This window comes from Ochotona curzoniae, unplaced genomic scaffold (genome assembly GCF_017591425.1).
Source record: "Ochotona curzoniae isolate NIBS_2020 unplaced genomic scaffold, NIBS_Ocur_1.0 scaffold_4701, whole genome shotgun sequence".
Lineage (NCBI taxonomy): Eukaryota > Metazoa > Chordata > Mammalia > Lagomorpha > Ochotonidae > Ochotona > Ochotona curzoniae.
In genome coordinates this window covers 24,017,023-24,044,875 of record NW_024467122.1, presented here as the reverse complement: position 1 = coordinate 24,044,875, position 27,853 = coordinate 24,017,023, and the positions used below count along the sequence as shown (strand labels likewise).

At 42.1% G+C, this 27,853-nt stretch overlaps 2 protein-coding genes across 4 annotated transcripts in view; one reads left to right on the top strand and one right to left on the bottom strand.

The window, feature by feature from the left end:
• Window positions 1-115: 115 nt before the first annotated feature.
• Window positions 116-27,756, bottom strand: FKBP3 (FKBP prolyl isomerase 3). 2 transcript variants are annotated; one of them, XM_040969825.1, is made up of 9 exons: window positions 27,752-27,756; window positions 16,020-16,024; window positions 9,259-9,375; window positions 6,580-6,681; window positions 5,776-5,883; window positions 4,102-4,237; window positions 2,908-2,975; window positions 1,646-1,743; window positions 116-436 (listed from the first exon to the last, which is right to left on the bottom strand). In XM_040969825.1, the coding sequence occupies exons 3-9, from the start codon at window positions 9,364-9,366 to the stop codon at window positions 382-384; spliced, it is 675 nt and encodes a 224-aa protein (XP_040825759.1). In that variant the 5' UTR covers window positions 9,367-9,375; window positions 16,020-16,024; window positions 27,752-27,756; the 3' UTR covers window positions 116-381. The 2 variants fall into 2 exon arrangements, with proteins under 2 accessions (XP_040825759.1, XP_040825758.1); XM_040969824.1 differs by lacking the exon at window positions 16,020-16,024 and having other exon boundaries at window positions 9,259-9,394.
• Window positions 10,540-27,853, top strand: part of FANCM (FA complementation group M) — a 45,722-nt gene continuing 28,408 nt past the window's right edge. Inside the window, exons 1-10 of one of the 2 annotated variants that reach the window (XM_040969815.1) lie at window positions 10,540-10,612; window positions 10,778-11,203; window positions 11,482-11,654; window positions 16,152-16,229; window positions 18,118-18,276; window positions 22,495-22,626; window positions 24,714-24,846; window positions 25,141-25,266; window positions 25,864-25,950; window positions 26,856-27,040. In XM_040969815.1, coding sequence (XP_040825749.1) covers window positions 10,555-10,612; window positions 10,778-11,203; window positions 11,482-11,654; window positions 16,152-16,229; window positions 18,118-18,276; window positions 22,495-22,626; window positions 24,714-24,846; window positions 25,141-25,266; window positions 25,864-25,950; window positions 26,856-27,040 — 1,557 coding nt within the window. In that variant the 5' untranslated portion in view covers window positions 10,540-10,554. The remainder of the gene's footprint in view (window positions 10,613-10,777; window positions 11,204-11,481; window positions 11,655-16,151; window positions 16,230-18,117; window positions 18,277-22,494; window positions 22,627-24,713; window positions 24,847-25,140; window positions 25,267-25,863; window positions 25,951-26,855; window positions 27,041-27,853) is intronic. The other variant, XM_040969816.1, reaches the window with a different exon arrangement.

Sequence of the window (27,853 nt, the reverse complement as noted above, 5' to 3'; positions counted from 1 at the left end):
AAAGCTTCAAAGCAATTTTTTGAGTTAATTCTCTGGTTAGATGTGGCCATATTCCCGGTCATATAATCAGAATGTTAATATAGTAACACTAAATAAATCAGTTGAGCCATGAGAGTAGGTATGTTTATTGAGCCTTTTAGTTTACACATGAAGTAAATGGAGAAAACAGTTCTCCCAACATTTTACAGCTGTAGTAAAATACTTTAGACTTCATGTATTTACAAGGAACTACACTTCTCAAAAACTGGGATCAAGTAAACAAGCTTGAATTCCTAATTTTCCAGTTTCATTTTCCGTTAACAATGGCAACAAGTTACATAAGTTCTTCAAGGCCAAGTTTTATCACATTGCTGACATCTTTATATCTGTAGCACTCCAATTTCAATCAATATCCACTAATTCTACTTCAAAAATGAGTTTTGCATTTGGTGGAATTCTGTTAGAAATGTCAAGGTAAATTTGATCAAAAGCCCTCATTACGTATAGTAATCTTAATCTGAAAACTACAATGCAGTTAGCCCTCTATTTGCTAAGACAACAGCACTTGCCAAATAAACTGAACCTCTAGAGCTTTCCTCTCCCCTCCCAATGTTGTGCAGCCACGTTGGGAGTGAAACAGTGGAAAGATCTCTCCTTTTTTGTGATTTTTAAAAAATATATTTTTATTGCAAAGTCAGATACTCAGGAAGATCTTCCATCCGATGATTCACTCCCCAAGTGACCGCAATGGCTGGTGCTGTGCCAATCTGAAGCCAGGAGCCAGGAACTTCCTCCAGGTCTCCCACACAGGTTCAGTGTCCCAGAGCATTGGGTCGTCCTTGACTGCTTTCCCAGGCCGCAAGCAGGGAGCTGGATGGGAAGCAGGGCCACCGGGATTAGAACCAGTGCCTAAATGGGATCTAGGCACATTCAAGGCAAGGACTTCAGCTGCTAGGCCACGATGCTGGGCTCAAGATCTCTCTCTCCTTCTCTAAGTCTGCCTTTCCAATGAAAATAAATCTTTTAAAAAATTACGAAGTTATACCTGTATCCATATCTGTGGGCATTTTCTTTGCTTAGAGCCAGACCTGCAAATACAGACTTGTCGTTCAGGTTTCTAGTGCTGTGGGTGGCACAGCACATGAAACTGCCACCTGTGATGTCATCGTAATGTATGGGCACAATTTTGTGTCCCAACTGCTCCACTTCCTATACTGCTCCCTGCTAATGGCCTGGGAAAAGCAGCAAAATATGGCCCAAGGTCTTCAACTCCAACTACCCACCTGAAAGACCTGGAAAGAAGCTCCTGGCTTTGGCCAGACCCAGGCTGTGCTGTAGCTATCTGTGGAGTAATCAATGGCTAGAAGGTACTTCTCTCACATCTGTCTCCCATCTCTTTTAGTCTGATGAAAAAAACACTGCCTTTCAAAGTAGAAAGCCTAAGCTTAGTTAAGTCTTGAAACCAAGATACTGAAAAAAAAAGAAAGATTCCTAAGCTGTATTAATAGAAATATTAACTGCTATTTGTGTTGGAAATGTTAACATGTTATCAGTATCAAGAAGTTGACTGGACAGGATTTCTGATCAGAAGGCTAGCCTACACAGCATCTTCCAAGCTTTTAAGTATTCTCTGTTAAATTCTTTAATTATGAAGGAAAAAGGATACTTGGCATCAGGCTGTCCTTTCTTTCCATAAGCCCATTCTGGTTCAATCTCCAGTCGAGCCTTTTCTCCTTTACTCATAGTCAAGAGTGCCTCGTCCCACTAAGAAACAAAAGTTATTTTCAAAGAAATGCTTCTAGGAACATGAGTACAAACATTCTCAGAGCATGCTGTTATGGATTTCAATGTTAAGGTAGAGAATCCTTCAATGAACCTTGCCTTCAGTTTCCTCATTCAGAAAAAAAAAAGAATGGATCAAAATTTTTTGACCCGAAAAAAAAAAAAATTTTTTTGACCTGATACTCAAGGGATTCAGTGTGAAAAAAATACAAGTAGTTTGTTACTAGCATCAGTATAAAAGAATTGGTAGATTTTCACATTAAAACACAGACTTGAAAATTTAGAGGGATAACTCTTAAGTATTCTGAAGCTCTTTAGGATCACCAAATTGCAACAGAACCATGACAGTAAATAAATATTAGAGCACTTGAAAGATAAAAACTAACTTTTCAAATAAGTGATACACACTTCTTGGTTGCCTCTTCATTTGTTCCAAATTTGGATCCAAAAGCCTTTTGCCACAAACAGTTAACATTTTCAAAGGATACAGAGTATGTATTCCTGTAGTCCTATACTCTGCTATGCAACAAAAACAATAGACATCTGTCACATCTAGAAATTAATATGACAGACTGGAAGAAATTAACATGCAGTCAAGATACGGAGAAGTATCAAGTTGATATTGCTACCAATTTTGTGTAAGCAGGTGTGAAAACGTGAACTGTTACGTTTCCTTATGTTATTCCTTGTGTAAGGGTGGCTAAATCGTGCTTTTGATGTTTCTTTGTTGTTTGAGCATAGATTGAGGCAAGAAAGCTACAGAAACAAAACTCCTATGAATAACATCAGTGGAATAGATATTTTATGTCCATTTCAGGTGTATAAGTGATATAACAGCCATGAAATGTAAGAAACTTAAAGACAAACTTAGAGACCAAACATTTTGAGGAAAATTTACTTTATGAAGAAAAATAACGGCAAAGACATGGAGAGAACTAATGGTTGAACCCCTACTGTCCTGTGTAATTTATGCTTCTTTACACATAATAGGTGGAAACAGAACAACTCGAGCTAGATTAGCTAGCAAAATAAAGCACCTGGTTTGTCGCACTGAACACTTTCAAGTATGTTCTATCCTATACTTAGACCCCATGCACCGTAAAATGCCAGGTACCAGAATATTTTTCATGGCCATTTTTTACTTACTCCTCTGATAACTTTGCCCACTCCAACCTTAAAACTTAAAGGCTTGGCATTTTTCTTCTTCTTTGAACCTATAAGACAGATTTCCTTATAATTAATAACATACTCTATTAAGAAACTAAGTTCAATGGAAAACCCCAATGGTTTAATTGATTTCAGAATTGTAATACTTACCTGAAAACAAATCAAGGGGCCAGTGTGGCATAGTGAGTTTAAACTTTTGCCTGCGACACTGACATCCCATGTGAGCACCAGTTTAAGTCCCGGCTGTTCCACTTCTGATCCAGCTCCCTGCTAATGTGCCTGAAAAAGCAGTGGAGGATGGCCCGAGTGCTTGGGCCTCTGCCACCCACACGGAAGACCTGGGAGTTCCAGGCTCCTAGCTTTGGCTGTTTCGGGGGGTGGGGAGTGTGAGGGGATGAGCAAGCAGCTGGGAAGATCTCTCTGCCCCTTCTTTCTTTTCCCTCCTCCCTTTCTGCCATGTTGCTCGTGAATAAATGAATCTTCAAAAAGGGAAAGCAAAGGTGGGAAAGCAGTTTATCACAAAAAATCTAGATGTCATGTCAAAACATGGTCTCAATTGAGGGTAGAGAGTAAAGACCACCAAAATTGGTACACTATCCGGCCTTTCTGGTGAAAATTAGTTTCACTTTGGGAAACTACTACAGTTTGATTATGGACCGTCATGTTGAAGGTTGGTCACCACTGTGGCACTTTATTCATTAAGATGCAATAATGCTTGTACTCATGGGATTGTGTTCTCAATGTTGAGGGAGTGTATCAGTTACTTCCAGAGCAAATTGTTACAAAGCAAAGTTGATACCAGCAACTCCCCTAACTGCCATGCACACATACAACATTTGCACATGTGCCTTGGCTTGCTTTTCCACTTTCACACAGTGCATGGAGCAACCCATGTTCCCCATGCAGAAAGTAGATGGAATATTCTTGGACATTTAGAACTGTGACCCAAAATAAACCTCTAAGTTAACCAGCAGAAAACGGAATTAAAAAATTACCAAATTTATACTAGGATTCCTTGTTTCTACTTTCTAAGGACCAAGAAAGAGACCTTTCACCAGCCAATAACCAGTGAACTTAGTATGTGTGCAAAATGTATTTGGAGAAAAGTCAAGGGAAACCATGCAAAAATATTTCAATGTCTGAAGTCCAAAAGAATATTAAATTTAGACTTACTTGTTTGAACATTAGTGTCAAAAACAGTACCATCCTGTAGTGTTCCTGTATACCAGCAGTGAACAACATCTCCTTTTTTAGGAAAGTTGGTTTTATCTCCTTTTTTGAGAACAGATTTTGTATATTTTGGTGGACCCTAAAAACAAAACAAAAACACCCAAAGTTAGAGCCTGGCACTGTGGCCTAGCGGCTAAAGTCCTCGCCTTGAACCCCTGGGGATCCCATCGGGGCACTGGTTCTAATCCCGGCAGCTTCTCTTCTCATACAGCTCTCTGCTTGAGGCCTGGGAAAGCAGTCGAGGACGACCCAATGTTTTGGGACCCTGCACCTGTGTGGGAGACCGGGAGGAAGTTCCTGGCTCCTGGCTTCGGATCAGCACAGCACCGGCCGTTGCGGTCACTTGGGGAGTGAATCAATGGATAGAAGATCTTCCTCTCTGTCTCTGCTCCTTTCTGTATATCTGACTTTGTAATGCCTACCAGGGTCCTTAAAAAAAAAAAAATTCTGTGGAAAGTGGAATCAAATTTTACTTTAGTACGAAAATATTATTTTTACACACATGAGGTCTTTAAACAGTTCACAAGGAATGGGAACTATGGTTTGGAAAACTGCAAGATTTTTAAAATGTTTGTACTAAAAAATCAGTTTTCCTACAAAATGTTTCAAAGATTTGAGTCATTTCAACAGTCATAATTAATGCTACTTCTTTAATACATGTTTTAAGGATTATTTATTTCTAACAAAGTCATGACTGAGAGGTATCTTCCATCCTGGTAATTTGCTCTCCAAATAAACACAATAGCTAGGCCTGGGCCAGGCTGGAGACAGGGCTCAAGAACTGCCATTTCGGTATCAAATGTGGGTAGCAAGAGCCCAAACAGTTGGGCCATCTTCTAATGCCTTCACAGGCACATCAGAAGACAGAAAACAGTAGTGCAGTACTGAAAATATGGTCCAGTAAGGGATGCCAACATGGCAAGCAGTAACTTGACTTGCTAAGCCAATATACTCACCTCTATTTTTTTTTTCAAGATGTCTTTTTACTGGAAAAGCAAACTTTACTGAGACAAGGAGAGACAGAGAAAAAGATCTCCATGTGCTGGTTCATTCCCCAAATGGCTGCAATGGATGAAACAGCCCATCCGAAGCAAGGAGCCACCTCCAGGTCTCCCACTTGGCTTCATGGCCCTAGGGTTTTGGGCCATCTTCTGCTGTTTTCCCAGGCCAAAAGCAGGGAACTAGATGGGAAGTGGAACACCAAAACCACCAACCCACGAAATCTTTTATTTTAGTTTTGAGGTATAAATTACAAATACTTCTGGTTTATTTTTGTGTAAGGATCTAAATAAATAAATTTCTCAATTTTCTTTGAGAAATACTGCAAACTGAATAGTGCTTCATTCAAAATCATACTTACATCAATAAATGTTATGGTGGTATTGGGGCACAACAGCCTAAGTGGCCACTCAGGATGATGCAACCCAGTCAGAGCACTGGTTCAAGTCACAGATGCTCGACTTGGAATCCAGCTACCTGCTAATGCACCTGGGACAAATGCTTTGGCCGCTGCCACCCATGTAGGAGACCAGGATAAAGCTCCTGGCCTGGTCCGGCCCCAGTCAACATGGCTATTTTGGGAGTGAATCAGCAAATAAGAAAATATCATAGACAAACCTCATCCTGAGTCTCTTCGGACTTGGTTTCTTTGGGTTTATCTTCATTAAGTTTCACATTTTTCACTTGCTCAGACACTTTACTTACATTTTCAGAGCCCTTGAAACGCTGAAAAGCAAGCATTGAGACATATCCAGGTTAGGCTAAAAACTAGAAGGTTATGCAGATTCTCAGCCTTCCTATTTAATAAACATCTGCACAATGAATATAGTTCAAGCGTCCAAAGACACTGCCCTAAGGACAAAGTAAGAACCTTGTTAAACATTTTAATAATAAATTATAACCCTCAGGTCAGCTTACAATACAGATTCTGATATGAAGACAATGGCCTTTAGAAAGGCTAACTCCTAGCTACAAAACTGTTACATGGGAAAAAAAGGAAGAGAAAGATTAACGTTGAGCTGGAGACATAAACAGTATTCAGACAACAACTTAAAGACCCTTCAGTGGAAGGTGCTCATCTCATCGTGAATATTGAAAAATTTCTTAAAAGCAGCTTTCCTAAAATTCAGCTGAAATCTAAAACAGACTTTAAATTTGTTAATGAATGGCAATTCCTTTTCAGAACATATTTGATATGCAGAGTAATATGGTAATACTTTGACCTCATGTATTTTAAACATTGCAAGAGCCTTAAGAATCAGCCTTCTCAATTTAAGCTACTAGAAAATTATCTTTCCAAACCCAATCCATATTCTGTCACTGTATACATAAGCTTGTTACAATGACAGCTAGTCCACTTATGATTAGTAGAAAAGGTTTAACATTTTATATTAAAAATTTTTTAAATGGCATAATACTCACCTTACTTTCAAACAGATGGTTATAGGCTGTAACCAAATGATCCTTGTTGGCTGTCTTGGCGACATTTTTAATGTTGCCTAATAACTTATGTTCTGCAAGAAACTACAAAGGCAAAATCAGATTAGCCAAAAATAATTTCACTCAATTAAAAACTTAACTTTTAATGTTAGCAGTTATGTTTCAACTGTACTACTAATGCAGAATGATATAAACATTATTTGATACCCTATTTCAAAAATATTTTTAAATAAAATATTTGTAAGAACTCTTCACAAGGGTAGAACTGCTATGCTGAGTCACACGACACGTGGGACAGTCCTTCATCCTAACCTTTTTCCCACTGCAGAATCACACAAAAGAGCATTTACACAGGAAGGACAGTGTGGCGACTGCAGACGGGTGCTCACAAAGCTGCTTGGCACTGCCCTCGGCGTCTCCAGTAACACCGGGCACTAGGTATAACACTCCAATCACTACCAGGTGTGTCAAGAGAACTATGGCCAATACAGTATTATTATTATTTCTTATAATATTTCTAATAACTAAGTGTATAGGCCTGGAATCACGTCCTTGGGCTAACATCCTAGTTGTCTGATATTGGACAAGCGGCCAAGGATTCCCATAAAGGGAGCAGTTTCTTTTCCCTTGCATATAAGACTGCTAGCCAGTTTTACATTAGATTCCATTTGTTTTTAAAAATGCTTTAATGTGGCCAGCCAGATAGCTCAATTAGCTAATACTCTACCCACAACAACCAGCATTCCATCTGGGCTCTGGTTTGTGTCCCAGCTGCTCTTATCTACTTCCTATCCAGCTCCCTGCCTGTGGCCTGCAAAAGCAGTTGAGGACAGCTCAAAGCCTTGGGACCCTGCACCTGTGTAGGAGACATGGAAGAGGCCCCGGGTTCCTAGCTTCAAATCAGCTCAGCTCTGGCTTTTGTGGCTAATTGGGGAGTTAGCCAGCAGACAGAAGATCTTACTCTCCTTCTTTCCCTGAATCTGATCTACCTTCCCAATAAGAATTAATAAATACAGGCCCGGTACGATAGCTTATTGGCTAAAGTCCTTGCATTCTATGCTCCAGGATCCCATATGGGTGCTGACTTTAATCCCGATTGCTCTACTTCCTATTCAGCTCCCTGCTTGTGATCTGGGAAAGCAGTGCAGGACAGCCCAAAGCCTTGGGACCCTGCACCTGCATGGGAGACCTAAAAGAAGCTCCAGGCTTTGGAATGGCTCAGTTCCAGCTAAAGTCCTTGCCTTAAATGCACTGGGATCCCATATGGGCACCGGTTCTAATCCAGGCAGCCCTGCTTCCCATCCAGTTCCATGCTTGTGGCCTGGGAAAGTAGTTGAGGACGACCCAAAGCCTTGGGACCCTGCACGGGTGTGGAGACCTGGAGGAAGTTCCTGGCTCCTGGCTTTGGATTAGTGTAGCACAGCCATTGCAGTCACTTGAGGAGTGAACCAGCAGGTGGAAGATCTTTCTCTCTATACCTCCCTCTCTGTATATCTGCATTTCCAATAAAAACATATACATCTTAAATAAATACATCTTAAAAAATAAAAAAGCATTTTGTGAAAGCACTACTGTGCCATTAATATTGTCCACTCAGTTCCTCTGGTTCAGTCGACCGGCACTTTTCTTCCTACATGGCCAAACACAGAACGCTACTTCTCTAAATGTTATATAAACATCTGCTACATTAATCTTAAGATGTTGCGTACGGAATCATCATTCATTAGAACTGAAAGAATCCCCAAACGAAAATTCAAAGGGAATTGGAAGACTCCCCCAAATTAAGATGAAACACAATCCCCTCAGAAGAGTCCAGAAATAATTTTTAAATTTAGAATTTGAAAAAAAAAAATGGCAAAGACTGCATGCTACAGCTTTCACTTCCAGCAAGGGGATGAGGCTGCCTGTGTACTACAATGTATAGTAGGCCAGCAGTTAAGAAATGTAAGAATGATCTGTGTTCCTAAGGCACAAATGAGTCAGGTGGAACAAAAATAACTTGTGACTACAGATGGCCGCTTAAGATGGAGACTGCAAGAGCAGGTCGTACAGTACAAGAAATGCCAAATAAATTTCTTGGCCTAACAATGAAATGCGTTAATAACTTTCCTAAGTACAAAGCGAAAAAAATCGTGCTAAACATCGACATTAAATAATAATTAAAAAAAAAAGGTGAAAACTACAATCTACAGAGTTTTGAAAATCGCACGCATGTATTTTCAGCACTTAGTAAACTGGTGCAAAATGTGAGCTCTGAGTCACTGTTCCCAGGCAGACCCTCGCATCCTCTGCCCCCTCCTCGGCACCCGGGGCTCCTCTCCCGGGCTTTCGGGGAGGCCCCCCGCCTCAGCCCCTCCAATCTCTGGATGTCTGTCTTCCTGGCCTCCGCCTCCCACTGAAGGTTCCTAATGGGGCTCAGATTTTACGACTGCAGCCTACGTGCCCCAGGAAATAGAAATGCGGCCCCCCCCCCGAAGCAGGTCGAGCCAGAGGGGCGTCACCGCGGATGCTGGGTGCCCACGAGGCCGCCGCGGCCTGCCCGACCAGCGGCCGCGGGAAGGCGAGGGCGGAGGCACCGCGGAATGCGGAATGTCTAGGCATCTCCGGGGGGGTGAGGCCTCCCGCAGCCACAGCAGCCCGGTCCCCCGCCGCCTCTGGTACCGAATCTGAACCGTGATCCTGCAGAAACTTGATAATGTCCTTCTTGGGCAACTGTTCGCTGCGCAGCTGCTCCACGGTCCACGCCCGCTGTGGAACGGCGGCCGCCATCTTCCCCCGCTGCCTCAGCCGGACTGAGCTAGCCCGCCGCGGTGTGGCTCCGCCCCGTCCCTTGGAGGCGGGGCCAGCGCACCGCGCGCAGCCTGATTGGCTTTCGTCCTTGAGTGACGTACGCATTGTGCAATGAGAGCTGCTTTGTTGAGTCTGGAGAAGCGGCAGAGGCGGCTACTGCAAGACCTGCAGTCCTCATCCCTTCTGGTTTGTCCTGTGTTAGGCAGCCTCTAGTAGTAGCGATATTTACCAGTAATTATGCGCACGTGTTTATTCATTACGGCCTGCTGTGCCTTTGAAGGTTTGGAACCTGTTTAAAAAAAAAAAAAAAACGCTCTGAGCTTCTCATTTACTTTTAACGACTCCAGTTGGTTCAGGCCTGGACCATCAGAACATCACACATCCCAGCCGTCTCTCAGGGTTCACACCAACGAAACTTAAACTGTCGTTCTTGTATACAAGCGAGGAACGATGCGTTTCAGAGCAAGTTTGAGCGGCGCTAACTATGGGTTTTCTTCAGGCTCCATGTGTTCCTACTTTTCCTTAATACGCAAGGAAAGCCATTCGCAGAATCTACTCAAGGCCGTCAGGGTTGGGGTGGAGAGGCCAGCAAGGCGCCCAAGCTCGAGGGGGCCCGACGTTCAAAGCTCATCTGGAATAGAGATGTGAGAGTTGAACAGCGGGCCCAGATCACACTCACTTCCATCTCTCAGCCTACTCAGAGCAATGACACAAGCATTTAATTCTGTTGTCACTGACTTTTGCTTCATCTTCCGATTTAAAAACACACCGTATTAGAAGTTCCGTGACGGCAAGTTTACAAAATAAGGGGCATTTTGCAGTCCTCGGAAAATCAACCTTATTTATCTTATCATTTGAAGTGATACCATGTTAGCAATGTCGCCCAGAAATCGGAACTCAAGTTCAGAGTCACTAAAAAAAAACCTGAGTGGGACTGTATTTAGTGTAACTCCTCCGCGGTGCGCGTGCGCCTACGGAAAGCCGTAAGGCCTGCCAATCATCTCCCCAGCTCCGACTGTGGCGGCATTTTGAACCTAAAGGATCTCCTGCGTCCTCGCTCTCCTTCCAGGGTTTGGTGCGCAGGAGCCCCATGGAGATCGCCGGCGCGGCGGTTGAGCTGCAGCGGTTGCCGTTGTGTGAGAGGAGCTTCGGGTGGCGGTCGACCTGATGAGCGGACGCCAGAGGACTCTCCTCCAGGCGTGGGGCTGCAGCGTTACCCGAGCCGGCGGCGGGACCCCGGGAGCCAGCACCGGGACCCCGGGAGCCAGCGCCGGGACCCCGGGAGCCAGCGCCGGGACCCCGGGAGCCAGCGCCGGGACCCCAGGAGCCAGCGCCGGGACCCCGGGAGCCAGCGCCGGGACCCCGGGAGCCAGCGCCGGGACCCCAGGAGCCAGCGCCGGGACCCCGGGAGCCAGCACCGGGACCGAGCGGCCTCCCAGCGCCGCGGCAGCTCAGCCCGATTCCGACGACGATGTGCTGCTGGTTGCGGCGTGCGAGGCAGAGCAGCAGCTGCGCCTGGAGAATGGCGGGTTTTGCTCTTCCGCGGGCGCCTTGTGGATTTACCCTACCAATTGCCCGGTGCGGGACTATCAGCTGCGCATTTCCCAGACGGCCCTATTGTGCAACACGCTGGTGTGTCTGCCCACGGGACTGGGGAAGACCTTTATCGCCGCTGTGGTCATGTACAATTTCTACCGCTGGTTCCCCTCCGGGAAGGTGGTCTTCATGGCTCCCACGAAGCCCCTGGTGACACAGCAGATCGAGGCTTGCTATCGAGTGATGGGCATCCCGCAGTCCCACATGGCCGAGATGACAGGTGTTTACTGAGCGCGGGCGCATTGGAAGTGAAGGGCTGGGCACCCAGGGAGAGCAGGCAGTGGACGTAGAGCTAAAGGAGTGGTTCCTGACTCTCGTTCCAAACCCCAGGTTCTGAAAGCCCCCCTCCTTTGGAGAATTCTCTCCTGTTAAGTTGGACGCTCATTAATAAGGTTAATTTTTGTTGAGCCTCTGGAGCTGGTTGAGGGTATTTGTAAGTCACTATCCTTGATCTTTCCCCCGGAAGTATACAGTGTAGAATGTCACATCTGTGTACAGGGTCTACGGCGGTGTGCACCAGGAAGGAAGTGTGGAGCAAGAAGAGAGTCCTTTTCCTTACACCTCAAGTCATGGTGAATGACCTCTCCAGAGGAACCTGTCCTGCTGCTGAGGTGAAGTGTCTAGTCATCGACGAAGCTCACAAAGCTCTTGGAAACTATGCTTATTGTCAGGTGAGGATGTTGTCCAGTGCTGGTGTAGCCATGCTCGGATTGTGACGTGTTTTGGGTACTTATCTGTAATGGACGATAGTGATGGTATGAAAAACCTTGTATCTGTCATCTTGAAACAGGGTAATACTTTCCTTCACCCATGTTTCTTTGTTTTCTTTTTCTTTCCTTCTTTTTTTTTTTTTGGTCATAGCAAGATCATTAGTAAAGTGTGTCGTGAGTGCTGATCATGATGGGGCATTGATGTAGGATTTCGATGGAGTTTTGGAAGATAATAAAAAACCGCTGATGTGTACAGGGTGCCTTTAGCAGCTGGGTAAGCTGTCAGTGTTAGAAGGATAGAGTGGTCGATGCTTGCACCAGGTCACATGACATCACCTTCCATTTGCACACTATAGGAATATATAGTATAAAAGTGATGTGGAAAGATGTGTCTACAGAGATCATTCAGCTCATTACACTGGAAGAACTTGAATCCTTTTTCTCTGAAGAGTGGTTTGGTCAGTGCTACTTATGGCTCACGTCATGAATGCATTTGCGTTTTATACTTAACAGCCTGAATGTACTTTATGAGTCAAAGGGGATATAGGTGCCCAACACTCATTAAACATTTTAGCTGCAGTGACACTTGGGGTTTAATAGAGAGGAAAAGGAAGCAGGCTAAAAACAGGATATCCCATGAGGCATAGGAAGAAAGTAGGAAGAATTGTGGCTTGGAAAGTTGGGAAAATATGAGAATTCAGAAACAACATAATTAGGAAGCATGGGAAGATATTTGGTTTTTTATTTACTTTTTAGAGTTTATATTTTTATGATTTTATATTATTTATTTTTATTGCAAAGTCATATATACAGAGGAGGAAAGACAGAGAGGAAGATCTTCCATCCGATGATTCACTCCCCAAGTGAGCGCAACGGCTGGAGCTGAGCCGATTCGAAGCTAGGAGCCAGGAGTTTCTTCTTGGCCTCCCAGTTGGTGCAGGGTCCCAAGGCTTTGGGCCATCATTGACTGCTTTCCCAGGCCATACACAGGAGCTGGATGGGAAACAGGGCGGTGGGGTTAGAACCAGTGCCTATATGTGATCCCAGTGTGCTCAAGATGAGAACTCCAGCCGCTAGGCCACTACACTGGGCCCTAGAGTCTTTATTTTTATTTTAAAAGGCAGAGTTACAGGAGGAAGAGAGAGATATTTCATCCACTGGTTCACTCTCCAAATGTTTGCAATGGCCAGAGCTTGGCTGAGCTGAAGCCCCGAGCCAGGAGGTTCCCTTGGGTCTCCCATGCAGGTACAAGGTCCCAAGACTTTGGGCTGTCCTCTACTGCTTTCCCAGGCTTTAAGCAGGGAGCTGGAGCAGAAGTTGAGCAGCTGGGCCTGGCACGGTACACTAGTGGCTAAAGTCCTTGCCTTGTACACACCAGGATCCCATATGGCCGGTTCTAATCCCAGTAGCCCCGTTTATAATCCAGCTCCCTGCTTGTGGCCTGGGAAAGCAGTTGAGGACGGCCCAAAACCTTGGGACCCTGTACCTGTGTGGGAGACCTGAAAGAACTCCTAACTCCTGGCTTCCAATCGGTGTAGCACCGGCCATTGAAGTCACTTAGCCTCTCTGTCTCTCTTCCCCTCTATATGTATCTGACTTTGCAATAAAAATAAATACATGTTTTTTAAAAGATCTTAAAAGAAAGAAGAAGTGGAACAGCCAGGATTCAAGCAGGTGGCAGTTTAACCCACTGTACCACAGTGCTAACTCTGTCATGTTTCTTACACTTGATCCTCTTAATTATATAGGAAATATAGGAAATGAACCAATTTATTTGTTCTTATCTTACAAGTTAACGTGTATTTGTTAAGATTTCCACTTGAAATAAAGGAACATCTTAAACATTTTACTTGGAATTCATTATATAGATTTTGTTTACATTATTTTTTTTTAAAATTTCTGGACATTAGATGATTTTTAAAGTTATTTAGTATGATTATACGTCCTCCCATATGGAGGCCTGCAGCTCCACTTCCCATCCAGCTCCCTGCTTGTGGCCTGGGAAAGCAGTCGAGGACAGCCCAATGCCTTAGGACCCTGTGTCCACGTGGGAGACGTGGAAGAAATTCCTGGCTCCTGGCTTCAGATCAATGTAGCACTGGTCATTGCGGTCACTTGAGGAGTGAATCATCGGACAGAAATCTTCCTCTCTGTCTCTCCTCCTCTCTGTATATCTGACTTTGCAATAAAAATAAATAAATCTTTAAAAAATTAATTGAGAGGCAGAGAAAGTGAGCCACACATTTATTGGACACTCCCCAGTCGTCTCCAATGACCCTGCCTGGGCCAGAGCAAGGCAGGGATCCAGGAGCTCCATCAGGGTCTCCTGTGGATGGTAGAGACCCCTGACTTGAGCCATCCCTGCTCCCTCCTGAGGGGTGTTAGGAGGATGCTGGGTCATAGTGCGATGGCTGACTCTCAGACATTGTCCATGCGGAAGGCTGAGATCATACGTGTTAACTCACCATGCCGCAGCACTGGTCCCTAGATCACGTTCTTAACAACTTCATAAGTAAATCTTTGGGATATTAATGAAATATCTGTCTGCGTCTCATTGACTCTATGATTTAGTTTGAAGTTAGTGATTTTGGATAATCTTGTTTCTCTTGTTTAGTTTCTGTATCTGATGTGGAAACATATGGAATATTGAGAACTGTTGCTGCAACTCAGTTTGCAAGGGGAGTTTCTTTTCCTTGGTATTGAGACCTCAACTGAAGGGACATAGGATTAATCTCACTAAAAGTGGACATTGGGTTCAAACTGCAAAGAGCAGAAAGGTGTTTTGGTGTTACTGAGATGTTTTAGGACTTGACAGTTAACATTTTTTAGAAACTTAGATTTTTTGGAAAGTCGGATATAAGGAGGGGAGGAGAGATAAAGATCTTTCATTTGATGATTCACTCCCCAGGAGGCCGCAGTGACCAGACCTGAGTGGATCTAAAGCCAGGAGCCAGGGACTTCTTCAAGGTCTCCCGCACGGGTTCAGGGTCCCAAGGCTTTGGGCCGTCCTCGACTGCTTTCCCAGTCCACAAGCAGGTTGTAAATTTGGGCTGCCTGGATTAGAACCAGTGTTCATGTGGCATTCAGGCATGCGCAGGGCAAGAACTTTAGCTGCTAGGCTACCATGCTGGCCGGAAATGTTAGATTTTGAAAACTCATCTCAGGACCTAGCATTGTGGTTTAGCACGTCAAGCTACTGCTTCCGGTGCCAGTATCTCATATGGCCACTGGTTCAAGTCCTAGCTGCCCCAGTGAGCTCCCTGCTAATGATCCTGGGGAGGCAACTAAAGATGTCTCAAGTATTGAACCCCTTTGCACACATGGGAGATGCCGGAAGCTCCTAGCTTGGATTGCACCAGCGCTACCCGTCCTGGCCATTTGCGGTGTGAACCAACAAACAGATCTCTCCCTCTTAGTCTCTCCCTGTAACTGCCTTTCAAATAAGTTAGAAAGAAATTATCTGAGCTTAACCTCATTCTTCTATGCATAAGATTAAGAATTACGATTCTGCGTGTAATCTAATTTTCCTTCATAGCTCCTTTTTTCATTTTAAATCTTTTAATTTTTTTTTCTATTATTTGCTGTGAGTTAGCTTTTTTATCATTTTTTTTTTAAACTTCATTTCATTTTATGACACAGTTTCATAGGCTCTGGGCTTCCCGCAACTCCTCCCCATGTCCTCCCCCCATGGTGGATTCCTCCACATTGTTAGTTACAGTTCAAATCCAGTCATGATTCCTTCATCACAAGCATGTACATAGAGTCCAGCATCTTATCGTCCAAATAAATTCAACAATTTATTGGGGAGACTTTCAGACTTGGTCTGAAAGTAGAGCTAGCAGAATATCATCCCATCCAATGAAAAGTCACTACATAACATCAACAACAATCTCCAACATCATGGAGTTAATTGACATAGTATTGAGTGACCAGTATGTTAGAAAATGCAAATTCTTAACCACATCCTGTGACTACTTCATTGACATTTCAAGTTTATATACAACCAGCTTCTATACACCTTAAAATGGCTATAGGGTTCTATTCAGCTGTCTCGTATCTATTTTCATTTTTGTATTTTGCTGTGGGTTATCTTAGTGTGGCAGCTATGCTTATGGAAATGGCTGTCAGGCTGTCCAGTGAACCTAATAAGGGACGCTGGATGCTGTATTCTTTCATTTGTTATTGGGTTAGCCTTTGAGCATTGTGCTTTGTTCCTGAATTGGGCCTCGATGTAGCTTTTTGTAGATTAGAGAACCTAACAAGTTTTTGATAGCGGTAGCTGGGAAACCTATATTGTTATTCCTTACGTAACATGACTACTGGTGCCTCTGCTCTAGACTTAACGATTTCCCAGGTAAGAAATACTGATAATGAATCATAGTTAATGCCTGATTTAACAGAAACCCCAAAACTTTTGCCATCAACAAATGAAACTAAATGACTTTTTTTTTTTTTAAGGTTGTAAGGGAACTAGTCAAGTATACAAATCACTTCAGAATCTTGGCTCTTAGTGCCACACCAGGTGGTGATATAAAGGTAAGCAGGATGTCTTTACATTTATCAACCTTAAAAAAAAAGCGTGTACTTATTTATATTGGAATTATGAAAGACAGAGAGAAACATCTTCCATCTGCTGATTCACTGGCTAAGTGGCCAGGGCTGAGCCAATCTGAAGCCAGGAGCCAGGAAACTCCTCTGGGCCTCCCAGGTGGATGCAGAGTCCCAAGGCTTTGGTCCGTCCTCCACTGCTGTCCCAGGCCACAAGCAGGGAGCTGGATGGGAAGTGGAGCTGCCAGGATTAGAACCAGTGCCCATATGGGATCCCGGTACATGCAAGGCAAGGACTTTAGCCACTAGTATACTGTACTGGGCCCACATTTATTAACCTTTTTTTTTTTTTTAAGATTTATTTTGTTACAAAGTTAGATATACAGAGAGGAGCAGAGACAGAGAGGAAGATCTTCCGTTGGATGATTCACTCCCCAAGTAACTGCAACGGCTGGTTCTGGGCCGATCCAAAGCCAGGAACCCAGAACTTCCTCCAGGTCTCCCACACGGGTGCAGGGTCCCAAAACTTTGGGTCGTCCTCAACTGCTTTCCCAGGCCACAAGCAGGGAGCTGGATGGGAAGTGGAGGTGCCAGGATTAGAACTGACACCCATATGGGATCCCGGGGCATTCAAGGCGAAGACTTTAGCCGCTAGGCCACAGCGCCGGACCCACATTTATTAACTTTTAAGAAAATTAGTGTTTATAAGACTAAATCAGTTTTCCAGTCTTATGTTTATCTAGTTCGATATGAGTACTCAATATTTCCTGTATCACATCTTTTTTTCTCAAGTATTTGCATAAATTTCTTGAAATAAGTAGTTTGCAGATTGTAAGTATGAATAAAATTCATCCAAAGTTATTGGTTGAAAGGACTTAATTTTTGAAAAGAAAACTATTTGTCAGATAGAGTGAACAGAGACTGAGACAGACACAAAAAGATCTCCCGTCTGAGGTTGCTGCAGTGGCCAGTGCTGGGAAGGGCAGAAGGCCGGAGCTTGGAAGTGCAGCCAGGGCTCCCAGTAGGCTGGCCGGAGCCTTTGCCTTACTGGGTGAATTAACAGGGAGCTGGATCAGAAGTGGAGCAGCTGGGTCTCCGACTCGTATTCACATGGGATACTGTCTTTGCAGGTGGTGCCTTAAAGTGCTGCACCATTATACTGACCCATCAAACTTTTTTTTCACTGAAATAAAGTTTAAGTCTCCTTTCTATGTGTTTTTTTTGGGGGGGGCCTGGGGGGTAGGGCTGGGTTACCAGCAAATATTTTTGCTACAGTTCCATAATTATGGAACAACTTCCTTTTTAAATTTTAGGTGAGTGAAATAATAGACCATGAAATATATTCACATCATGTACCTGCAAATACAGTTGTGCTAATTTAGCAATAAATATTTTATAGTTGCTTATAAGGTATTCTGGATACATTTGTGTTTTTTAGTAGTTAAAAAAAAAGATTAAAGAAAAAAAAATCTGAGGAAACTATTGGCCAGGGAAGCAGAAAATCTGGATTCTAGAGATGGCCGTGAATTGAATTGTATTATGTAATGTTTTGGGGATTAGTTTGCCAATCTAAAACTTCTATTTTGCCTGAGTCTCTATAAATATTTTGTTTGGAGAATGCCACTATTCATTTCATGGATCTGTTAAACATTTTCACTTCTTGTTTCTTGGACACTTAAACTGTGTAAAGGGGGAGAAAATATTTCAAAAACATTTTGTACCTGCTGTGTGACTTTAGTGTCTGGTCATTTTCAAACTTTTTGATTATTAATTTTATGAGTTCCCATTGCTTCTTTCAACATTTCACTGTTTTGTTAGTTTAACTCAAAATACTTAACACGTAGTGTAATTTATGATCATAATTATTTTTGCATAGGCTGTGCAACAGGTTATTACCAACCTGCTAATTGGGCAGATTGAGATTCGATCTGAAGATTCTCCAGATATTTTGCCATACTCTCATGAAAGACGAGTTGAAAAGGTGGTTGTTCCCCTGGGAGAAGAACTTGCAGCCATCCAAAAGACATATATTCAGGTAACCTGTTTTTATCACAGTGTAAGGTTTTGGTAAATGACCTGGTAATGTCATTTCAGCTATTGGAATTTGGCTGTCAGAATATATAGTGAACTTATTTTATATAATTGACTTATTGAAAGTTTGTGTGAACTTACATATTAAAGGACTTAGTTTTATAAGGAACTATTATTCCAAGAGGAAATACAAAAGATGAGCCAAAAAAACATTCTTCAGTTTAGTGTTCACACAGCAAGGTGCACAAACAATAAGTGTATACTTAAGAGAATTTTCACAAAGTGAACACACTCATGACACATGCCCATTTTAAGCAAGGATTTCTTTATAATGTGATGCCGAGGTCCGTGCAGTGGGTGTGGACAGCGTGGAGGTAGAGAGAACAGCTCCCCTGTTGGCAAGGCCGCGAGGAGCTTCCAGCTGTGTGGCAGGGCCTGGCAGATGTCTCTCCCACCACCCCAATGCAGTTCACCCCCTTTGCATGAATCTGTGCAGGCATCGTTGTTTCCTCTGTGAGAGAGTTTCTGCAGCTGTTGTGAGCTTTGGAATTAATGTTACTGACTACGTCTTGGTGAGTGGGCCCTTCACAATGTATGAGAATTAGTACACACAGAAGTACGGTTAAACTGTTTCTGGACACCTTACCCTGTGCCTACCCATTGCCCCAGGACCTGCCCAGTCATACCATCCTAAAACTTAGAGAAAGGGTTGAGAGCACAAGCTGAAACTGATACGGTGATAAATATAGTTACTGTGACCTTTAAAGGCTAGCCTGTCTTTGCAGTTTCTTTGGAGCATAGAAAAAGTCTGTTTCAGCCGCTTTTATAATATTTTGGCTAGAGGAATTAAAGGGTGCTTGTTTATTATTATTATAGAAATATGCTTTTAATTATTATTTAATGCTTATGGGCTTGTGAAGCCTGTAATTATAGAGGATTTAATTTAATTTAATTTAAACTTTTCTCTTGGATTTTTTTTTTAAGATTTATTTATTTTTATTACACTTGATCTTAGCCAAAAGGTTGAGAAGCGATTTTATTTTTATTACAAAGGCAGATATACAGAGAGGAGGAGAAATAGAAATGAAGATCTTCTGTCCAATGATTCAGTCCCCAAGTGAGCGCAATGGCTGGTGCTGTGCCAATCCGGAGCCAGGATCCAGGAACATCCTCCAGGTCTCCCACACAAGTACAGAATCCCAAAGCATTGGGCCATTCTCGACTGCCTTCCCAGAACACAAGCAGGGAGCTGGATGGGAAGTGGAGCTGCCGGGATTAGAACTGGCACCCATATGGGATCCTGTTCAAGGCGAGGACTTTAGCGCTGGGCCCTTTGTCTCGGATCTTTATCTCGTTTTTTTCCCTTAAGATATATTTTTCTTCTTAAGAGATAGATAAGTGTTAAAAATAGAAATATGGTAGGGGTGTGTTACTGATTAGTAGGTAACTGGATGTGCCGTGGCCTTGGAGTCCTGGCTGTCACCCAGTGGCTTCTACTAAAGAGTGAATCATAGCTTGCTCTGAAGAAAAAAGATGATAATATCTTACAGAATTATCTTTAACAGCAGCTGCTTAACCATGAAGAAAAAAATTAAAAAATCAAATATCTGCATGCCTGCTTAGTCATAAAGTAAAATAGAACAGTTAAATGCTTGTACAGATGCTTGTGATGTGTCTGAATAAATAAAAAAACTCAGCTTCTTGAGCTGTTGACTGAGGGCCCCAAGTGACTGTGTCTGTGTCTCTTTTTCTCCTACTCCACCACCCTTCTCAAACTTCCAACACAGTTGGAGTGGGCCTCCAGCAATGAAATGTATTTTAAGTGTTTCTTTTTCCCTGATTATTTATACAGGCGTGGTTCTCAAATGCGAGTATTTTGACATCTGGCAATATCTTGCTCCATAGTTGTTATAACCGTGATGGGACTTGGGGGAGGCTTGGGGAGGGGATTCAGGGAAGGAGCGGCGTATGGAGTTGCTGTTGGCAGCTAGCCTCTGTGGTATAAGTCAGGAAGCTCCTAGCATTCATCCCACAAGAAAAATTACCTGGCCCAAATGTTGTGGATGAGAGCTATTGAGAAACTGCCCGAAGAGGAGAAATTTCAGATCACACTTGTTTTCCTATAGCTCACAGTGAATGTCAGGGTAGGAGAACAATGTGTTCTCAAGTCATTGTTGCCAAGGATTAAAGCGAGACTGCAATTCTTTGCCAATTTCTCTCCCCAGAGATGGCATACAATTTTCCTCTTCTGAACTCTAGAATGGTGCCATGACTGACTAACCAATAGAATCTGATAAGTCCTAAGGTGCAGTACCAACCTCACATTAGCTATTTTTTTAAAGATGTTATTTATTTTTATTGCAAAGTCAGATATATAGAGAGAGGAGAGACAGAGAGGAAGATCTTCCATCTGATGATTGACTCCCCAAGTATACGCAAAGGTGAATGCTGCACTGATCCCAAGCCAAAAGACCGAATGCTCTCTCCCTCTGCTCTTGTCTTTCTCCCCATCTCTCAAATAAATAAAGAGGTGAAAATTTAAAACGTAATAAAAACACTGTAACCATTATGTTTTATGGTATTTTGTTTTGATATTTGTAAGTTTATTTATTCGGAAGGCACAGTGACAGGCAAAGACAGAGATCTTTCATTCTTGGCTTACTTCCGAGATGTCTGCAACAGCCAGGCCTGTGGCAAAGCAAAGCCAGCAGCAAGGAGTTCCACCCAGATCTCTCACGGTGGTGACAGGGACCCAAGCACCTTGGCCATCTTCTGCTACCTTCCCAGGTACACCAGCAGGAAGCTGGGTCAGAAGGAGAGCAGCTGGAATGAACTGGGCTCTGACACAAGATGCTGGGATTCCAGGTGGTGGCTTAGCTTGCTGCTCCACAATGCCAGTCCCATGTTTTTAGATTCTTAAATACATTTATTACCATGGAAGTTGTCTTCTTCATTCACTTCTTTATTTTTTGCTTCCCTGCGCTGGGATCTAAATTATATGAAATTTCATTTGTAATTTCATTTGCTTAGCTGTGATAGTGCCACTGTTTACAACAATAATTAATACATTCTACATGCTAAAAATTTTGTCAGAAAGAATCAGTGGATGAAATTAAATTTACTTAAGATATTTCAATGTATTCAATAGTCCATAACTACTTAGTAAGGGCTTGTGTGCCAGTGTATAAATTAGAAGCTTTCCCTATGTGATACTTATGATTGGGAAAGGTAAGAGATAATAAACAGATAAAGAAATTTATTCTTAAATTATGGTTGGGGACCCGGCGTGATAGCATAGTGGTTAAGGTCCTCGCCTTGAATATGCCGGGATCCCGTATGGGTGCCGGTTCTGATCCCAGCGGCCTTGCTTCCCATCTAGCTCCCTGTCTGTGACCTGGGAAAGCAGTGGAGAATGGCCCAAAGCTTTGGGACCCTGCACCCGCATGGGAGACCTGGAACAGGCTCCTGGCTACGGATTGGCTCAGCTCGAGCCATTGTAGCTGCTAGGGAAGTGAACCATTGGACGGAAGATCTTCCTCTCTGATGGATATATGAAATGACAGATTTGGCGGTTACTGTGATCATGTGAGTAGACATTGTATAGAAGCAAGGAACTGTCCATGGCATCTTGTAAAATGTACATTTAGTATGAATCAGTTAAAAAAAAAAGTATTTTTAGGGACTGGCGCGATGGCGCAGTGGTTAAGGTCCTCACCTTGCACGCCTGGGATCCCATATGGGCGCCAGTTCTAATCCTGACAGCCCCGCTTCCCATCCAGCTTCCTGCCTGTGGCCCTGGAAAGCAGTCAAGGACGGCCCAAAGCTTTGGGACCCTGCACCCACGTGGGAGACCCGGAAGAGGCTCCTGGCTTTGGATTGGCTCAGCTCCAACCCTTGCGGCTGCCTGGGGAGTGAATCATCGGATGGAAGATCTTCCTCTCTGTCTCTCCTCTCTGTATATCCGCCTTTCCAATTAAAAAAATAAATAAATAAATCTTTTAAAAAAAGTATTTAAACAATTACAGTTACGAAGAAATGCTTAGGTTGACTGCAAAGATCATCTGGGAATGATATCATGTTTTTAAATTTTTACTTTTTATATCTACTTAAAATTCATTTCATGATGAACTATTAAATATGTAACTGATTTTAATAGAAGAAATGTATTGTTTGAAAATGACTTTAAAGCACACTTCAACTTAATTTCTTTTTAAATTTGCAGATTTTAGAAGCATTTGCCAGTTCTTTGATTCAGAAGAATGTTTTGATGAGAAGGGATATTCCCAATCTAACAAAATATCAGATAATTCTGGCAAGAGATCAGTTTAGGAAAAACCCATCTCCAAATATAGTGGTAGGTATTTATAAGTAAACTTTGGTGATAGATGAAATTCTTACTCAGAAGCAGGTTAGAAATACAAGATTAGCGGGGATAGGGTGGAAAATGTTTATTGGCTCATGAAGAATTCAGGTAAGATTTATATAATGTGTGAAAGCATTAAAACTAGTAAGAATATGGTTTAATGATTTAAAGGAATTTATCTTTTAATAATTAATAATGTGTTAGTCTTTAGATTCATTTTATTTTGTAACACACTGGGACCAGGGGAGGGCATATTCTAACATTAATCCTACAACACGTGGTCTTACTTCTCATTCAAGTTCTCAGAGGAAACATCAAAACAAGATGCTTCTCTCTAATCTTCATAGCAGGGAGAACTAGGTATTTAGGAAAATAACCATCACTCTAGATCCAAAGTCGAAAGAGGTGCTGATAAGCATGGAAGGCACGGGGAGGTAATGGATGTGCAAAGGAACAGGGAAAAGAGGCTGATGAGAAGCACCGAGCAAGCCAGATAACAATAGTTACCGGAGTAGTGACCACCTGGCAGGCACTTCAGTGTTATTCTAAGAAATGCATTTTTTTTTCTTGTATTATCTAGGGAATGACTTATTGATGCCTTTCAGTGAAACTGCAGTATAGTATTCCAAGTTTAATAAAACATATTTATGCTAGAAACTAAACTGAAATTTTAAATTATAAAATTAAACCTATTAAATTTGATCTGCTGGTGAGAGCTTATATTTCACAGAGAAGTAATTTTATTCATTTGAGTAATTACGTTGCTGAGTTAGGGCTTGTATTCTTTTTGCTAGAAGCCTTTGAAGTGATTATTCCCTGCTGCTAAATTCCACTAAAAGCCTTAATATTGATGCTGTGACATAGTAAGTAAAACTTGTGCCAGTAGTGCCAGCATCCCTTGCGAATGCTGGTTCAAGTCCTGTCTGCTCCATTTCCCATACAGTTTCCTGTTAATGACTTGGGAAGGCAGCAGAGAATGGCCTAAGGCCTTCAGCCCCTGCACCCACATGGGAGACCCAGATGAGGCTCCTACCTTCCGCGTAGGTCCGGCGTGGCCGTTGCTGCCGTTTGGGGAGTGAACCTGTGGGTGAAAGGTTATTTCTCTCTTTGTCTGCCTTTACCTCTTCTTCTCTATGACTCTGCCCTTAAAATCTTTTAAAAAACATTAAGGAGAAAACAATAGTCTTCATCTTGACTAAAGGAAATTAATTAAAATGGCCTTAATAATTTTTTTAGAACTGTCTTGTCATACACACATACATACACACCACACACTCTCTACACTTACCGTATGTGCCCTTAAAAGAAATGTAATATTTATTATCCCATGATGGAGATAATTAAAATGATCTCTGGGCCAAATTATCTGTGTTTAAATATTGGCTCTCTTACTAAGCACTTAATGAAGTTCCTCATGGGAAAAATGGGCATAAACATAGTGCATAGTTCCTAGGTGTTAAGATTAAATAAATTTGTACAGATTGTGTTCTTAGAACATTGTCTGTTGACCAGTGAAAGATTCCATTATTGCATATATTCTTGGTGTTAAATGCTGACGTCATATAGTCATTAACCCTTTGTCTTTTTGCTGGTAACATGAAGCTAGATCTATATGTGACTTATTTTTCATTTCTATTGCATCTCAAACATCTAGCTCTGTGCTTGACACACAGTTATTAAATAGTTTTGAAAGAATAAATATATCTGTTTTCTGCTAATAACATAAAGAGAAAAAAAGTATGTCTTCTGTTTTCTGATAGTAACTTACCATGAAGAAAAATGTATATGATGTCCTCTCTTTTTCTTATTTTCTTTAAAATATAAACCTCTTATTGAATAAAGAAAAATACAGGGATAGGTTTTATATGGAAAATACATGGGTACCTTTCTGCTAGCAAAATTTTGTAAAGTAGCATGCAGCAGAGCCGATTGTTCTGTTGGGTGTAGAGGGAATAATTATTGGAGTTATTCAGATGATACTCTAAGTGTTACATTGACTTGTGTTCTGACAGCATGGATGTTGAGCTTGCATCTTCATTTCTTTTCTGATTGAAATTGACATGTGCTTATTTCTCTAGGGAATCCAACAAGGTGTAATTGAGGGAGAGTTTGCCCTTTGTATAAGTTTATATCATGGCTATGAATTACTGCAGCAAATGGGAATGAGATCGTTATATTTCTTCTTTTGTGGAATTATGGATGGAAGTAAAGGTAAGCTCTGTAAGAGTATTTAAGTTAAAATAGACATTTTGGTTAAAGACGGGCTAAAAAATTCAACTACTTAAAAAAGTGTGTATCAAATGGCCATGTTTCTTTGCTTTTGAGTAACTAGAAGGAAGAAAATTATTAAAATGTATTTGAATGTGCAGCTGGAAAAAGTTGCTGCATTTTATGTTTAACTTTGGAGTCTGCCTTTATTGCTACAATTTAAGTGATTTTTTTAACTGGTTCCCAGTTTTACTATTTTGCTGTTATTTATTTGGGACACTTTCTTAATTTCTAAAGGAATGACCCGAGCAAAAAATGAACTTAGTCGAAATGAAGACTTCATGAAACTCTACAGTCATCTAGAGAACAAGTTTGCACATACACGTAGTACTTCAGCAGGTGGCAATTCTGCTATACCAAAAGGTGTGATTTTTCATTTGAATTTATGTATTGTTTATCACAAACTTTTATTGTACGAAGTTAAGATTAATATACATTCAGCTTTAAAGATTGCAAGTTTATAAACTTTTTAATATATGGTAATAGTTTTTACTAGCAGTGGAAATTCTCAGAACACTGAAACAACACTGATCTCTCATTTCAATATGCATTATTTCCCTTTTGCTTTGTTACTGCTTCCTGTTTACATTCTTTCTCACGAGGACATTTTCATCACAGTGCTGTGGCATAATATGCTGAGCCTCCACCTATGGTGCTGGCGTCAGTTCCAGCTGTTCCACTTTGGGTCCAATCCCCACTTAAGACCTGGGAAGGTGCCAGGAAATGGCTCGAGTACATGGGCCTCTGCAGCCACATGGTAGACCCTGAGCAAGCTCCTGGTTCCTGGCTTCTGATCAGCTCAGCTCCTGACCCTAGCAGCCGTGTAAGGAGTGAACCAGCAATGGAAGACCTGTCTCTGTCCCTCCTCCTCTCTGTAGCTCTGCCTTTCAAATAAATAGAAACCTTCAGAAATTATTAAAATAATCAATTATGGAAATTACAGATTTTTTTTTTTTGCAGGAGCTATGGATAAAAGTTTTTTCTATGGCCATCCAAAATTAAAGAAATTAGAAGAAGTTGTGGTCAAACACTTCACATCATGGAATGGTAGGTCACATTTAGTAACATTAAGTGTAGATAATTGTTGAACGAGTTAAAACTTCAGCTCATTAGTTCGTGCTAGCACTTCTGATGGTGAAGATGAGCTTTTAATTAGTCTTAGATGGTGAATGATAGAAACTGAGAAGAAAATGTGAAGGGAAGAGAAAATATGGAAATATTAAGAATAGGATAGGGCCTGGCGCAGGGGGCTACTGGCTGAAGTCCTGACCTTACACACACCAGGATCTCATATGGGCACCAGTTTGTATCCCAGCTGATCCACATCCAGCTCCCTTCTTGTGGCCTGGAAGAGCAATAGAGGACGGCCCACAGCCTTGGGACCCTGCACCCATGTGAGAGACCTGAAAGAAGCTCCAGGCTCCTGGGTTCAGATCAGCTCAGGTCTGGCCATTGCGGCCAATAGGGGAATGAACAAGTGGATGGAAGACTTTTGTCTGTCTCCTGTATATCTGCATTTCCAACAGCTGTGGCTATCTTCAGACAACTTGAAAATGCACTTGGTTTGGGGACAGAATGCCTGACATGGGTTAAGATAGTGCTTTCAGTGAGCAGAAAGGAAAGAAGGAAAGGGCACATTTGTGAAGGTCAGCCAGGCTCCCAGGTCTGAGCTTCTAACTGTCTTAGAACAGGCCTTCATGCCTTAATGAAGGAACTGATCCAACATGACGTCACTAAAGAGAATTTATTTAGGATTTTATTTTATACAGCTAATGAGAAACGGGGAACTACAATCATTAATTACAAAAGTATTCAAAATTGCGTTTGAACATCTTAGATTATCATTGAAAAAGCAGTTGTTCATTGCTGCGTAATGTCAGGCTTGTCTTTTGAACCACTTCCCGTCTGAATGCTTTTTGAAAATTGTAATTCATGCATTTTCTGTTGTGTAGCTCAAAACACGTCTGAAAAGAAATGTGAGGAGACCAGAGTCATGATCTTCTCCTCATTTCGAGACAGCGTTCAAGAAATTGCAGAAATGCTCTCACAGCATCGTCCGGTTATTAGAGTAATGACGTTTGTCGGTCATGCCTCGGGGAAAAGCACCAAGGGTTTCACCCAAAAGGAACAACTGGAGGTAATGTGGTTTTTTTTGGAGGTGATGAAAATTTTAAAAAGGAAGACACTGACTTGTTTTGTATGTATGTTCTTTTTTTCTTACCCCGCTGGCTACTTGAGAAACCTTGATCACTTACAGATAATTTTGCAGCAACTATGCAATAAAGATAGACGGATTTTGAAAGGGCATCAAAATGTTTTACCTATTTTTTTCAAAGTTTTTTTTTTTAAAGTTTGGTAGAAGACTTTAGCAGAAGGGAAGTCGTGTTTCCCAGGTTGGAATACTGGCTCTACCTGCTACGACTTTCTGTCCCTCCTGTCCCCAAGTTTTCCTTGTCTAGGGACATATTCCAAAAGGTTTTCAAAACGTTAAATGAGATCTTACTGTAGAGATACTAGTGTTAGCTATTTGTCACTTTAATTTATTCTAAAATAACAGCTAGCTGATCTGATTTTTTTTCTATAAAATACCTTCCAAGAATACTCAAAGGTAACTATGGTAATATTTAAGGAAACCCCCTGTTCTGAATAGAAGATGTAAGTTTTCTGTGTGCTATGCTGTTTTGAGGACTATTAATACTTATAAACTCTGTACAGGTTTTTGCCGGCTAGCTGTATACACCTTCCCTGGAGTAGTCACCAACAATAAGGTGTATCTTTCCTGTCTCATTTGTTCTGACAAGCCCTTTCTTGATTCTTGACATTAGCAGACGAAGTGCAGTCTAAACACCTTTGATACCAGGTGCGCTATGTGCAGAGCAGTCTGCTGCCGCTGACTGAGTGCAGTGGGGAAAGACTTTCAGAGTCAGGAAGTGAGACTTTGGTCAAGTCA

Excerpts from the sequence above, each read along its gene's own strand:
- FKBP3 (XM_040969825.1), bottom strand. The coding sequence starts at position 9,366 with ATGGCGGCCGCCGTTCCACAGCGGGCGTGGACCGTGGAGCAGCTGCGC. Across the intron at positions 5,884-6,579 it reads ACCATCTGTTTGAAAGTAAG|CGTTTCAAGGGCTCTGAAAA; the intron begins GTGAGTATTATG and ends CTTGCTTTTCAG. Across the intron at positions 437-1,645 it reads AAAGGACAGCCTGATGCCAA|AATTCCACCAAATGCAAAAC; the intron begins GTATCCTTTTTC and ends CATTTCTAACAG.